Source organism: Vigna unguiculata, chromosome 1 (genome assembly GCF_037176805.1).
Source record: "Vigna unguiculata cultivar grain cowpea cultivar isolate G323 ecotype 2 chromosome 1, ASM3717680v1, whole genome shotgun sequence".
Taxonomy (NCBI): Eukaryota; Viridiplantae; Streptophyta; class Magnoliopsida; order Fabales; family Fabaceae; genus Vigna; species Vigna unguiculata.
Genome location: NC_140792.1, coordinates 38510417 through 38525949, shown reverse-complemented (window position 1 = coordinate 38525949; position 15533 = coordinate 38510417). Strand labels below are relative to the sequence as shown.

Genomic DNA, 15533 nt, shown 5'->3' with positions numbered 1-15533 from the left:
GCTAACTAATTTTCTTTCCTAAGATGAAAGTCATAGATAACTTTTTTTTTTTTAAATTATTTATTTATTTTTATGTCTTTAGGGATCTAAAAGTGGGATCCACTTTCATGACTAAAATGGATATTCTACTGATAATTTAAAAATAAATATTATTTATATAATTTATATAATTAAAAATAAGGAAGATTTTTTAATATGGTGATCAATTTTTCAACCACACGCCAAATGTGTTTTATTGTATATATAAACTACATTTAATATTATAATGATATATAATTTATATAATTAGATAAAGTATGTCATTATTTTTCCAAGTTTAAATTTAATAGATGTTTTGTAGCTATTTAAAATATTTTGTATTTAATAAAATGTTGGTATTGGTAATCTCTCTTGGAACATACCTGATACTACTCAATCTGCCACTAGCGAGGGTTTCCGAAGATGACGACGATACGCAGATTCTGCTGCAACGATCTTCTACGCTTTGCCTCCGTCAATCTTGACCATCTCACCGAAACCGTAAGCGTTTCTTCGGTCCATTTCCATTCAATACGATACTGAATTTATTGGTGCTTGGTTTAATTGTTTTTCTGGTTTCAGTTCAACATGTCCTTCTACATGACCTATCTTGCAAGATGGCCAGACTATTTTCATGTTGCTGAAGGTCCTGGAAATCAAATAATGGGTTACAGTGAGTCTTTGCCTTTGCTTTTTCACTCACCTGAATCACTTTATGCAATAGCTACCTAGGTTGATTTCATTTTTAAAATGAAAAATCTCGCAAAATTGAAGCAAGAAAGTAACACAAGGTGATGAATGTTGCTCTCAATGGCTTATTGGTGGCACGAATGATGGTTTAAGCACTAGCACGGGTTCAAGAATGACAATGTAGTTCACATTTTGTAGTTGTTCTAAAACATGATAATGACAATTCAGATGCCTTCTGTTGCTTGCACTGGCTAATTCAATGTAGTTTAAGTCTGCCTTAGTCTGAACAATGTGTCTAATTATGGATCAAGTCGCATGACAGAGGAATGCTAATGCTAGTATTATTGATGTAGTTATGGGTAAAGTAGAGGGGCAAGGAGAGTCTTGGCATGGTCATGTAACTGCAGTAACAGTTGCTCCAGAGTATCGCAGGCAGCAGTTAGCCAAGAAACTTATGAATCTGCTGGAAGACATCAGTGACAACATGTAAGTCATGCATATGTTTGATTTCTTTAATATTCAAGTTTCTGGAACTTTCCTTGTCCTCTTTGCACGATCTTATTTGAATTTTCTTTTCCTGGTAGTTTTCTGGTAAATTGTGTGTACTCCGTAAACATGATGCATAATCTTTCTCTTCTTGAAAATGCAAGAAATTTACTGGAAATAGCTGCATTTTTAGCTTAGGTTCATGTATTTTTTGGATTAATATACCTAGGAAGTTGCTTGTGTATTTTTTCTTGTTAATATAACATATATTCAATTCAGAAGTCCGTGTATGTGTGTAAATATATCTAATAATATAACATCAAATATATAAAATATGCGAACATTTCACAAATTTTAGCCCTTCCAAATAATCAAATTTCTACTTATCACTTAAAATAGGTGGTAATTCAATAGTTAGTTGAATCTTATGCAATGTTGTCTTCTCTTGGAATTGAGTTTGTGGAAATCACAAGAGATGGAGGCTAGGTGGAAGAAGTGGTTGTAATTTGCCTTGTCACCCTTAAGTCATGTGTTTCTCCCTTTCTTTATGATATCTTAGAGAGAAGGAACTAACATCTCTAAGCCTAAAATCCTGAGCAAAATTTTGGGAGAGAGTATAAAAAAATATCTTCAGTTAAAGGCTCCCAAGCAGTCTTAGTTGTCTTTTGACACTACTTTGATGATAGTCAAAGTCTACAGAGAATTGATTAAAGTGCCCCTAATCATATTATTCTCCTACACATGTTCTCCAAGATGTCATAATTTTAATAAGGTTGCTTCCTAAGGAATTTGTCATGTGGTTCCCTCTTCCCTATTAAGTTTGAGATCTGTTTTGTTCATACCCCACTATCCTTTTAATCTAATCCCTCTTAGTCAATTAACACACTTTCTTAATTTAGGAATATTTGATATTGATTTCTTTGTTATAAGAGGACATGGTACGAGTTGGATGATTGACGTAGAATATGAATCCCATGCCCTTTACTATCTTCAATCAACTACTTTCCTGTCATGTGCTGCTGTTGCATCACCAAAGCATTTTCAAGAATGTTTTGGTTATCCAAAATTTTCGAATATAAAAAACTTGTTCCAGGTCTTGAATCCCCTCCCCTAACACTTAGTTATGTCAAATGGGCAAGCATGTTAGCTTTTTCAAAAACAAATTGAAAGCCGGCACAATTCTGCTTTCTGTACTTTTCATCCAGATATATGGGGACCAAGTCATGTATCTTGACTTCAAACATTGTCAGTTTTATTCATAAATTCTCTTGGGTGATTTTATAGAAAGAACAATATTTGTTCTGTCAATTTATTTTTTATAATTAGAACAAAACTCAATTTGGAAAAGGAATTAAAATTCTTCAAAATGACATTGCTACATAATACCTTTTTTTACATCTCATATTTCTATCTACAGACAGAGGGTATCTTACATCAATCCACTTATCCTCAAACTTTGTTATTTATTGCAAATGTTCCTGTTTTTATTGGGGTATTGTAGTTCTATCTATTGGTTTTCCCTTCTATTTTAGTTTCTAAAGAATCATTGATTCATGTTGCTTGTGTCTTTGAATGCATTTGTTTTGTTTATGATGCTTCTCCACGTTTTTTATTAGCTTGCTGATCATATGTATTTTTTCTTGGATATTCCAGACTTTAAAAAGGATAGTATCATTATTCTCTAGCAAATAAATGTAACCAAAATTCTGTATATGTCACATTCTTTCAAGAAACTCCATTTTCCTCTTCTTCCTTGAACGAGTGCAGCCTTATTCTTCATGTGCTCCCATTCCATAGTCTGGTCCAGTATTATCTCTGTATAGTAATCATCTATTCATGAAGGGTTTCATTATGTTTCTCCAACCAATGTTCAAACTCAGTCATCCAACCACCTATAGTACTAGTGTTGAGAATGAGTTGTTGGTCTAACATTACATAAAGAATCAAGTGGTCATGTCCTATTCAACCAACCTGCTATGGAACTTCCTCATCCAAATTTTGATTCTGCACATGCTCTTAGAAAAAGGTATTTGATCCACCCTAAATCCTCATCCCATTCTATCTACAAAAGTTTTTACGCCATCATTGTACGTCTCCTCCATACTTCTCATTTATATCTTCTATCACAGTTCAAAAGATGTTTGTTGGGATGGAAACAAGTTATGATTTATAAAATATTGGCTTTTTGAGTGCATTGATAATTGGAAGTTATTCTCTTTTTGGAGGATAGATGTTGATTGCAAATTGGTGTATGCTATTAAAGTTAGTCCAAATGGAGAAGTTAATCAACTTGAGGTTACAATAGTTGCTACAAGGTAACACCCATATATATGGTTTTGACTATGGGTTCTATTACATCGTTGGACATTAAAATTGCATTTCTTCAAGGGGAACTAGAAGAAGAATTTTGTATTGAACTACCACTTGACTTTAGAGGGAATTTGGTTTTGTTTGTGAACTTCAATGTTCTCTTTATGGGCTAAACAGTCTGAACGAGCTTGGTTTGGGAAGTTTAATTCCATTGTTCAAAATTTTCTATTAGAACACTATGAAGCATATAATCCATTCTTCTATTATGACAGCTTTTATAAAGCTGTTTATTGCTGTATCTAGAGGGATCTTGGCTGTATCCTATTCACTGTTTTGTACCTTTTTTATTCTCAAATATATAAAATATGTGCATCAGCGGAGTAACTTGAACCCGCTGATTTTCTACTGATTGTCTCCTAAACTTTCAAGTTGGTAACAGAGTGTGCACAATCCTGCTCTGTAGTCATCTCTGCCACCAGATACCATCATATCCTGTTGGTGCCACTGTCAGCTGGTGGCCATTTCTTCTGACGAGTTTAGGGCTAGATGCTTCTGGTCCGATGGTCACTGGTCCAAACGCACTGTCACATGCCATATTTCAGGTCTGCCCTTCTAAGTGCATGCAAGTCATGCGCCAGTTATCTGATATCCTAACGTCACCATTCATGCACAGTACATGCTTTAGCTCTGCAGAGTCGTCCCAAGCCACGTCTTTGTCTTTTTCATATGTGGTGAGTTGTGGGTCCGCAATACATGTCTTGTTTGGTCTCTCTTTCCGGTTTTATGCTCTTGGCAGCTACTGGTCCTATTCTTTCCTTTTATTGAACTCCCAACATTACCACTGAGAAGCTCAATGGTAAAAGCTGTTTATCATGGTTTGCCTCTGTGGAACTTTGGTTCCTTGGTCAGGGTTACTGTGACAATTTGGAAAAGAAGACAGTGAATGAACTGCAGAGAGTGCTCAGTGAAAGAAACTTGGTTTTCAATTGTGTGCCGTGTTATGACAGTCAGTAGAACCAAACGTTTTGGGAACTCAAGTAATCTTCAAATTTTATTTTATTTTTTTCCGAAGAAGGTCCAAAACATCTATGCAAGTGACATTCTGTGCTTGTTTGAACTTGCTCAAAAGTTAGCTTCTCTCAAAAAAGCTAGTCAGGATACGGTTTCTCTTGTTAAAGCTCAAGTTGCAGTGGAAGAGTTAATAATGTTCTTGGATGATGATTCACTGGAAGGAAGGAATGAGAAAGAAGCTTGATAAATTGTTCATGGTGCTGATTCTATGAACTTTGGAAGGAATAGGAAAGAAACTTGATAGATTGTGACCAACACCAACTGGTCATGAATTCCCTCAATGGATGACCTGATTATGGTTTTGTTTGTTGTTGAAGCTGATGTTGCACTGGAAGAGTTAAGAATGTTCTTGGACGATGATTCATTGGAAAGAATGAGAGAAAAACTTGATATATTGTGTGAGGTGCTGATTCTATTAACTTTGGAAGGAATGACAAATAGACTTGATAGATTTGACCAACTCCTAACTGGTCATGAAATTCCCTCAATGGACATTGTGATTATTAGACATCTCCATGTTCCCATTGAAGTGAAAACAGAAAACGCATTTGGGGAACTCACAATCACAAATCTTGAGAGACATAGAAGATTATTGGGTAAACTCATTTAACTCACAATCACAAGACCTGATCTTTCATTTGCTGTTAGAGTTGTTAGTCAATTTATGCAGGACCCTCATGTTTACCATTGGAATATTGTTGTACACATTCTTAGATATATCAAAAAGGCTCCCAAATAAGGATTGTTTTGTGAGGATAAGGGAGACCATCAAACCTTTGGATACTATGATCCTAATTGGGCGGCATGTTCTATACACAAACGCTCTACTGCTGGACACTATGTATCCACTATTGGAAATTCGATATCTTGGAAGAGTAAGTAACAAAATGTTGCCTATATATAGAGTCATGGTCTAGGTTAAAATTTTTGTGAAACTCAGCAAATGAAACTATATTGTGACAATAAGGCAGCCATGTTGCCTCGAAGGTGTTTCATGAGAGAACAAAACATTAAGATATGAACTGTTATTTTGTTCTAGACAAGTTGTTATATAAGGAGATTTGTACTAAATTCATTAACTCTAGTGATTAACTTGTAGATATTTTAACTAAGTCCTTGAGAGAACCCTAAATTCAATTTATTTGTTTCAAGCTTGATGCATATGATATATATGTTTCAGCTCGAGGGGAGTAATAAGGTAGTTGTTTATTATCTACTGTGACAGCTTTTATAAAGCTTATATTTGCTGCATCTAGAGAGGTCTATGCTGTAACCTGTTCATTGTTTTCTACCTATTTCAGTCTCAAATATATATAAAATATGTGCATCATTGGAGTAACTTGAACAGACTGATTTTCTCCTAAACTCAAGCGCGTTTATGTTGATGACCATAGTCATTGAATGTTATGACAGTGTAAAAAAAATTCTTAACCGACAAAGCACTTGTACAATCAAAGATCTTCAAAATTTTAAAATACTTTTCTCATAGTGAATTGACTCAGTCAAGGGATGGAATCACTGTTTCCTGAAAAGATGTAAGCATTAGACATACTTAGAGTAGAGGTATGTTAGATAATAGACCCATTGATGATAGTCCCACGGATGGAAATCACAAATTGTTACCTAGTCATGGTTAGCCTTATTCAGATCTTGAGAGATATCAAGGTATTGGTTTAAAAGTTCATCTGTTGCAAAATTACTTGACCTCACATTTATTTTCAGTTGGACTAGTTAGTCAATATATGCAATCTACAAGCACCCGTGATTTTTTTTTTGGACTAACTCCTTCAAGGATTGAAGTTTTGTGACATCTAGCAGGGAAAGCAGTATGTGAATATCAAACAGTCGATATAGAAATTGATATTCCTTTTGTTTGAGGAAAGGTTCTGACAAGAAATAATTACTTAACCTGTTATTTCAAGTGATCAACATGCATGTCTCTTGACAGAAATCTTTAAGGGGACCTCGAATTCAATATACTTGTTCCGAGCTTGGAACATTCAACTTATATGCTCCAACTCGGGGGATTGTTGGAAACTGCAGCAAATCTATTGGAAATAACTGCATTTAAGCTTAGTTTCTTGTGTTATTTAAATTCATGCGCTTAGGAAATTGCATCTGTATTTATTCCCCTTGTAAATACAATATGTAATGAATTCAGATATGACTTTTCTTGTGCCCATTACATCTATAGTTTTGTCTGGGCTGGATAAGTTATTTTTATTTGCATATTTGATCAAGATTATATTTATGTATTTTGAGTTCCAAAATCACAAGTTTCTTAGTTCAAATCCTAAAATCTCCACTTCTTTAACATTGTGACTTTCCTTTTACCCGTTGCATGAATAGTTTTGACTTGACTGGATAAGTTATTTTTATTTGCATATTCGATCAGGATTATATTTATGTATTTTCTGAGTGCTAAAATCACAAGTTTCTTAGTTCAAATCCTAAAATCTCCACTTCTCTAACATTGTGACTTTTCTTTTACCCGTTGCATGAATAGTTTTGACTTGACTGATAAGTTATTTTTATTTGCATATTTTATAGAAGACAAAATGGAGCAGTGATTAGGGTAATTTTTGGTGTGTGGGGGTTGCACTCTGGGTAATAAGACCCATGAATGGATACTAGTTGTAGGAGACTAGGCCATCTCCAATGCAAGGGGCCTTACCTAGCTTTTGTTTTACTTAAGTGGGTCTTACGTTGCCACGTCATTCTAAGACCTTTTTTCAAATTTTGCTCTAATGCAAGGTTCTTATAAGATCCATATTTTTATAATTTTTTATTTACACTTCAGTTTTTTACAAGTTAAAACAATAATTTATTACATTTTGTTCAGATTGCGAAATATTTTCTTAGTCCTAAGACCCAAGATCTTATTTAAGATCCTTTCCATGCCACCTCTACATGCCCCCAAGGAGATTTCTTATAAGACCTAAGTCTTAAACCTAAGACCCTGGCTATGACTATTGCATTGGAAATATCCTTAATGACATTATGTTTGTGTGGATGTCTTGCCTTGTATTAAATAGGAATGTGAATTTTGCAGTGACAAGGCTTACTTTGTTGATCTCTTTGTGAGAGCATCAAATGCGCCAGCCATCAAGATGTATGATAAGGTAATGTTTATACGAATTTAGTTTTACAACTTAGACCTTCCATTTCTTTCTTATGTGTTTAATTGTTCTAAAGTGGTTTCTTAGATATATAGAAGGATATGTAGATCTCTCTGGCTGTTACTTTTATACTCCTTGTTTACTTGTTTTATGAGCTGGTAGGATATGTAGATCTCTCTTTCACTATATTATTTTTTCTTTTAACAAATAAAACAATTGGAATAAGGGAATAAATGATTGCACACTAAGCTTTTATTTTGTTATAATTATAAAATTAAGGAACCTATCCCCTGTATAATCAAGAATATTAAGATTTATATATGTATAATTAGAAACATTTTTATGTATTCCCATATTTATTGTATTGATTCCTTTTCTCAATATAAATAAATAATTTGTGTTGTCTCAAAAGCACACAATTTCAACACAATGTTTCTCTCTTTTTTAGAGTTTAACATGGTATATCTACAGCTTTTTTCAAAATTGCGTTGACCTAGTATCTCCAGTGGATTTCTTTTTACAAAACCTTTCACCTAGGTCTGCATTCACTAATTTGGCGCCACATACAAGAAGTTTTGGGTTGCACCTTACCAATCTATCAACCGTCAACGCATGCCACTCATCCCCCTGTGGTCCGATCTGATCTACTATTCCCTCTCAGCTTATTTTCTTTTTCTTTCAAACTTTCTGGAAAATGAATGTCTTCCAAACACTATATCAACCTCAAGAACAAGTTTTTCCTTCTTTCCTGACCATATTGTTTTGGTTTACAAATCCCATCTCATTATCACTGTTGTTGAATCCATTCCTTTTCCTACAAAAAATTTAGAACAATGTACTTATTAAATCCACTATTCATACCTCACTCAAACTCAGTTTTTGTCTTGGGACGTGTTCATCAATTTGGAGCGAGGTTCGTTCCCTTTGTACAAATAACACATGGCATCTATATGATGTGTGCCAAGATATCTTAACACTTCTTGCCCCATGAAATTTTGGGGGTCGTATGTCTACTTTTCTTGGGCGGATTCATCTTGCCTTTCATGACTTTAATGAGCTCCACCATCTGCAGATGTGAAGAAGGAACTTGAGAACCACATTACGATCTTTATGACCTTGGACTTGTATGGCTTGTCACAAGAATATGTTGCTACCCCGTGATCAGATTTTTGGGATTGCCAATAAACCCTACTACATATTATTCGTGCTCCGATGTGTTCCTCAGAAAATAAACACGGAGACACATACTTCGTCTATACAGGAGAACAGTTCCTTTGCATCGCAGAATAATTATGGACACTCTCACAAGGTAATTCTAAAAGTTGTCCAAAATGTGAACATAGGATATAAACATTTGACAGGTGTTGGAAGTTCCATTGGAAACCCTCTCGTTCACACAATATTGCCCAAACATCTATTGTTGAGTCACTTTTTGTTCCTGCACTATTGATTGATCTATCTTCGACAACATTTAAAGAATTTATCAAATTGTGGGCAACATGCCAATCGACTGGTAACACTGCTTCAATGGCACTAGTAATTCATCTGTTTGTCTATGTCAATCTCCTCTCATTGGTCCTTGGGTCATTGGCTCTAGTGCAACCAATCACATATAGTAATTGTTCTCTTGTCTCTTCCTTTACTATTGTCATCAATTTTCCTTTTATAACTGTTGCCAATGGTTCACAGACATAAGCTTGCGACATTAGTACTACCTAACCTCCCATTTCCCTTGTTGTCTCTTATCTTTATATTCACAATTCTCCATTTAATTTAATATTTATTACCTGATTGACCCAATCCCATGATACTATCTCTCTCCATCACCATTGGTATGTGCATAGATAATCCTCTAATGATGATTCATGCACAATTAGGACATCTTGGGTTGACAAAATTGCAAAAGATGGTGTTAAGTTGCAAATATTTGTCTACTGTGAATCGTGAGCTATGTCAGTTAGAAAAAATATTCATTGTTCTTTTGTTGATAGCCTTCATAAATGAGCTTCATCTTCTTTTTCGTTAGTTTACTTTGATATTTGGGATCCTTCTTGTATTGTTACCTTTATTGATGATTATTGTAGATGTCCTTGGATTTGCTTAATGAAGAATCAAAAGGAAGTGTTTTCTATATTTCAAATTTTTATAACAAAATCTAAGCACAATTTGGTGTATCCATTCATGATTTTCATGGTGTATCTAGCAATTCATGGCATCTAGTGATATCCTTCATCAAATAGCATCCTTGTATTCCTTTACAAAATGGAGTAGCTGAATGCAAAATCAAATATCTTATTAAAACTACTCGGCACTTCTTTAGTCATCTTCCCTTGTCACTTTTGGGGGAGATGTTGTCCTTATTTCCTTATTGAATGCCATCATTTGTACTCAATGATTTGGCAACCCACTCTATTTTTTTTTTCTGCATTCCCCACATGTTTTGTACATAACCTTACACTTGCTTGTGATAAACTTTCTCCCCTATCATTCAAATGTGTTTTTTTGGGATTTGACGTCTTTCTTTGAAACTACTCCATATTACACAACTATTTTATTCTAATAACGACATATGTAGTCACTTTCCCACCATGCCAAACTTCCTTCATCACCACCAAATGACTGCCATAACTTGAGATACTTCTTTAGCACCACTTCAAGTATATCAACATACCTATTGAAATTCTAGTACGGGATCCATCTTTGTTAGTGATATAATGGAGGTCATGTATGATCCTACTTAAACTAAGACCTTTTGATTTCTCAATCAAAACTACATCATATACAAAAGCATGCAATTAGGGATAGTCTTTTGAATGTCCAAGATTAGATTAGAAAACAAAATTATGTCATCCACAAAAAATATGCAATTAGGGATTATATTTTGAATGCACCGGGCATCCAAAGCTAGATTAAAAATGTAGGGTGTTAAGGCTGAGTTTCGAAGTAATCCTATCTCCATAAGATTGGTTTTGCCTCTTGAAGTTTTCACTTTTCATCTCTTGTAGATCATACGTGTCATGCATAGCCCTAATATAAGTCATGCTAAAGTAGGTGATGTATGTGATATAGGAGATATATAGATATATAGATTAATTATATCAATAGTTTAGAAATATGATGTCTTTTATATCTTGGGATAGGGGATTGCCATATGTTGGATTAGGGTTTATTTCTTACATTAGGATTTCTTTAGTCTTAAGATTGGAGTTACTAACTAACTACTTTACTGGTTGACATCATAGCTTGGCTATGTGATTTATCGACGGGTGCTACGGTACTATTCTGGGGAAGAAGATGGTTTAGGTATGCTTTTAAATTCTTGGTTTTCATTTTTGCTTCTACTCTGTTTTAACAAAACACATACCGTTATTTATCCATTATCATTTTATGCTTTGTTTTTAGATATGAGGAAGGCTTTGTCTCGTGATGTTGAAAAGAAGTCCGTTATCCCTCTTAAACGGCCAGTGACTCCTGATGAATTAGAGTATGACTAAATGTGCTTTCATGCAGCTCTGTTGCATGAGCTTATTGTGTCTTAAAGCTAATTATATATCTGTTTGGTATTTATGCTAATTTATTTATATTTGTTTAATTATCGGAGTTAATAACCAGTTACATATTTCAAAATTGAAGTAGTGGGATGTAATCTGTTAAAAGTTAATCTTGCTCTACTAGAATTTTGACATATCTTAGAAGTAATCCCTGTTTCTACTTTGATAGTTTGTCAACTTCAAAGGAATTGATCATAATAATATTGGAACATGGAAGGCTTAGTAAATATAAAATTATCCTAAAAGATAATCCAGCTTGTAACACGAATAAGATTCTTAGGCCAATATGTCATCAGTCTTCGGTAGTTTTGGTTAGTGCTGCATTTGCTTTTTTTTTTTTATTATTGAAATCTCGTATTATATCCTTTATGTTATAGTTACATAACACTTGCCCATGTCATTTCATTAGATTAAAACTATCAAATCAATGAGACTAATTTCATCTGTTCTTCTCTCTAGAATTTTTTGACTTCGTGGCTTTCTGGTTTTTCCATCTATACCTGCCTCAAGGGTCCTTTAGGCAGAGTCGGAATCCAATCCATATTTAGAAAGAAAATAATCTTCGACTTCTGCTTTTGCTGTTGACACTACTGGATAGTTTCACTCATACTTGGTTTGGAATAGAAATTGATCCATGACCTATACTTTATCTTTACCTTATCCTTTTGGTTTTTGGTACAGAATCTCTTCATCACGTTCTTATCCCTTGGGTTATGGTCGACTAGTATATTGATTACGCATTTGCTGATAGTGGACGAAGAATATTAGAAAGACTATCGTGACATTACAATGATCAGGAAATTTCAGGACTTAAAATGCACATTTGTGGGTATATTCCAATGTAATGCCCTTGCACACACAAACCGATTGAAAAGGAATATATACTGTGAATCTATTTGAAGTCAGACTGTTTAGCCTGGCCGTTGGCAGTAGTTGCATTGGTGGGCTTACTGTTCAGGGTTTAGTGCTAGTTGTGGGTCACATACAAAACTAGATGCCTATTTGGATTAGGTGATAATTCGAAGCTTCAAGATCCATTGTTCATTGTCACAAGCGTAAAATGATTAAGCTGCCTGAAATAATTTCTTGAAGCTCTTCATATGAATGGTAAAGGCAAATCTAGGACATCTTCCTTTTATGAGCTGGTGATCGGCAAGTAAATACTGGCCACCATCAATCTTTCTAATATTAACAGCAAAACATTGGAGTTAAAAGGCAGAGATTTAGATTTTCACATGGTACAACGGAATAACATAGTCTAAAATTGTTGCATATTAGAAAAGGTGTACCCAGAAAAGACTCACTTAACCTCTTCCGTACCTTTTTTTTTTCTCTAAGAAATTAATTGGCGGACCAATCAATTGCATTGCATGTACGATGAACAGTACACCTGTACTATATAAGCGACCCGGCCACTTGTTTACATTTTTAGGCCTACAAGACATGTTTTTAGTCGTTTCATTGTGCATACGGTTCTTGACAATTGACAAATAACCTGTCCAACTGTGTTATATAGATGCGCAAGGATTATATTGAATGTCAATGAACAGTGAAACTGTGCCATACTGGTGGAGTCCACTTTTACTTTGTTCGATCCACCGGACACATTTGAGTCGTTCCATCATACACAGCCTCTTGATAAATAAACAAATTGGATGAGTCATGCCTTCCAGATTTTCTCATCTTTTAAGATCAAAGTATTATTCATCCAAGAAAACCACTTTTTATTCAGATGGGAGGATGCTTTGGATGAGATAGGGATTTCCTCCTTCAAAGACATTATTGGGCTCATAATCTAGGTAGTGGTACTGTTGGAGCAATGGTCTAAATTACATCTGAAGACAAGTTTTGTTTCACATGAGTCTTCAGTGGATCAAACAATCCATCGGTTATGTGGTCCACTAAAATTCCCCCCCTTTTCGTGTTCTTAGGTAGAAGTGTAGACATATTTTTTAACTCATCTCATGGCTTAAGAACCCAAAAGGGATTAAAAAAAACTCCAAATTTTCCTTGTGTCTGCATCCTCCTATTCAGAGATGTTGGTGGACCAAGGTACCTGAGATTGGTTAAGTAAAAGGTGCCTGATATTGCTGGACCAGCTAGTGAGAGAAGGCAACAATAGACAAAGATGGGTCAGTACCGCCTGTATGTTTCCTGCTCACACAACATCTAAACAGGCTAGAAAGGAGTTGGAGAAGAGAAGATAAATGAAAAGATGAGGTAGAAAAAAAGTGTTGGGAAAAACTAAAAAGAGAGAACAATGAAGGGTTAAACTGAGTAGTGGTGAATTGACCATTCAAAAAAAGTAGTGGTGGGCACGTGCCTTATGTCCATCGTGGGATATATTGTACCAAAACCAAAGATTGAAGAAAGTGACAGTGTGTGGGTTGAGGGGCATTACCAAAATGGGTTACACTCCAAACACTATCACTCCCCCACTTTTCCATCTAGATACTGATATGATGTCAAATCTGAGGATTCTTCTTCTTCTCTGGTTGAAACCTCCACCTCTATCTCTTTGTCTTCTTCACAATCTCTCTACAGGCAGCTGATTTTCCATGGCAAACACATGCAGGCCTCATGATGCCACCCATAAATTGCTGTGTGTGTCATGTGTGATCAAGTTGGGGATAGACTTGAACTAGGATTATGGGGACCTCACATCCATGTGTGCTCAACTATATGCTTGCCATATCAAGATACTGAGCCCACAATCTTGTCACCTTCGAGGGCATTTCACTTTAGGTGAGTGATTAGAATGGACGACCAAGTGGAGCCCCGACTTCTCTGTGTGCTACATCTTCGCATGCTTCATTGGCTTCTCTCTTTCACATCTCACTTGTGTCTTCTAAAATCTTTAACCTTTATGGGAATACCTTTTCACCTATTTTATTTTATCTTTCGCACACTCTCATGCAACAACAACTACATTACAATAACACACTGTTTAGCATTTCCACTGAATACCAATTTAAATACTCTATTCTTACCTCATATTATTGTCTTTTACTTAATCACAGTTTCAATTGGATTAAAATAATGTTCAAATATATTTTTTTATATAATATCACAATAGTTATAAATTTATATTCTTCTGAGTTCAACGTGATAGTGATGTATCTCTCAAGTGTCAATTTGTGAAATTCGTATTATCTTGTTTCAACCACAACTCTTGTAATGTACGTCTCACGTAGTGTTAAAATAAGTCATGGCTTGAGTGTAGTAGTAGGAAAAGATAAATGTTTATTAAGTTTCCACACATTTTATTTTAATATATAAGCCACCATGGGTTCTCTCTCTCTCCGTCGTCTTTGCCCTCCCTATCCTGCAGGTAACTAGGGTTTGTCAGAGACCACAACGTGAGTTATTTTGGTGACTATGTGCTCACTGGAAGCGTTGTGGTATCTAGCCCTAGCGTGGTGAGAATTTGGTTCCCTGTATGAGTTAAAAATTGTCTCTGACGACGACACATGACGAAGAGCATACGAGGATCTTCTGCGCGCACACACATGCACCAAAAGGCTGCTGCTGGTGCGCTACTCCAGACTGTATGACACACTTTACAGAATCCAAAGCTTAAAACAGTTCAATATTTCAAAAGATTGTGTCTATTGTAACTATGACCTAATTTTAAAGATTTACGACTGTTTTTTTTTATCATTAGTAATATATAATATATTAGAGTAATCGGAGCGTTTTAACCTTGTACACAAAACATAAAAAGGAAAAAAATAAAATACAAGACAAATTATGTAGTAGAAAATCAAGTGAACCGACTTAAGAAATATACATACTTCTAAAATAAAAATAAAAAAACAACATTGAGCATAAATTTTTTAAATATTTTGTGTTTTTTTAGACAACTTTTGTTTGAAGTGATATTAATGTAACTTTTAAAATTTCAATAAATAATATAATTATTAGACCATGTAATTTTTAAGAGTGATCCACTTCGTATTCTAGAAAAAGATTAACAAATTCTTCACTTAATAAGACATTTACCTGCAAGCTCGGAACATCGTACATAAAACACGTTTTATTGAGTGGAATACACCACGAGCTGTGGACTCAATCCTAGAAATAAAGAAAACTTTACTTTGACTACTATTTTTCATATCTGAAATCCATTGGACCAAAAGTAAAATAAGATATCACATTCCGCATCTCTCGGATGCCAAATAGTACCTTTGCAGCAGTGAATGCAACATCATGGTCAAAAAGATTTTTATTCCAATTTATTTTTCTGTCCAACCTATTAGGTTATTAAGTCATACTAATTTTAATAGTT

General features: G+C 34.8%; 1 protein-coding gene across 1 annotated transcript; it reads left to right on the top strand.

Moving 5' to 3' along the window:
• Nucleotides 1-360: 360 nt before the first annotated feature.
• On the top strand, nucleotides 361-11409 carry LOC114163108 (Acyl-CoA N-acyltransferases (NAT) superfamily protein). The gene is made up of 6 exons (XM_028047315.2): nucleotides 361-519; nucleotides 601-691; nucleotides 1062-1194; nucleotides 7628-7697; nucleotides 10937-10997; nucleotides 11097-11409. Exons 1-6 carry the CDS (start codon nucleotides 442-444, stop codon nucleotides 11186-11188), a joined length of 525 nt encoding a protein of 174 aa, XP_027903116.1. The 5' UTR covers nucleotides 361-441; the 3' UTR covers nucleotides 11189-11409.
• Nucleotides 11410-15533: the final 4124 nt, after the last annotated feature.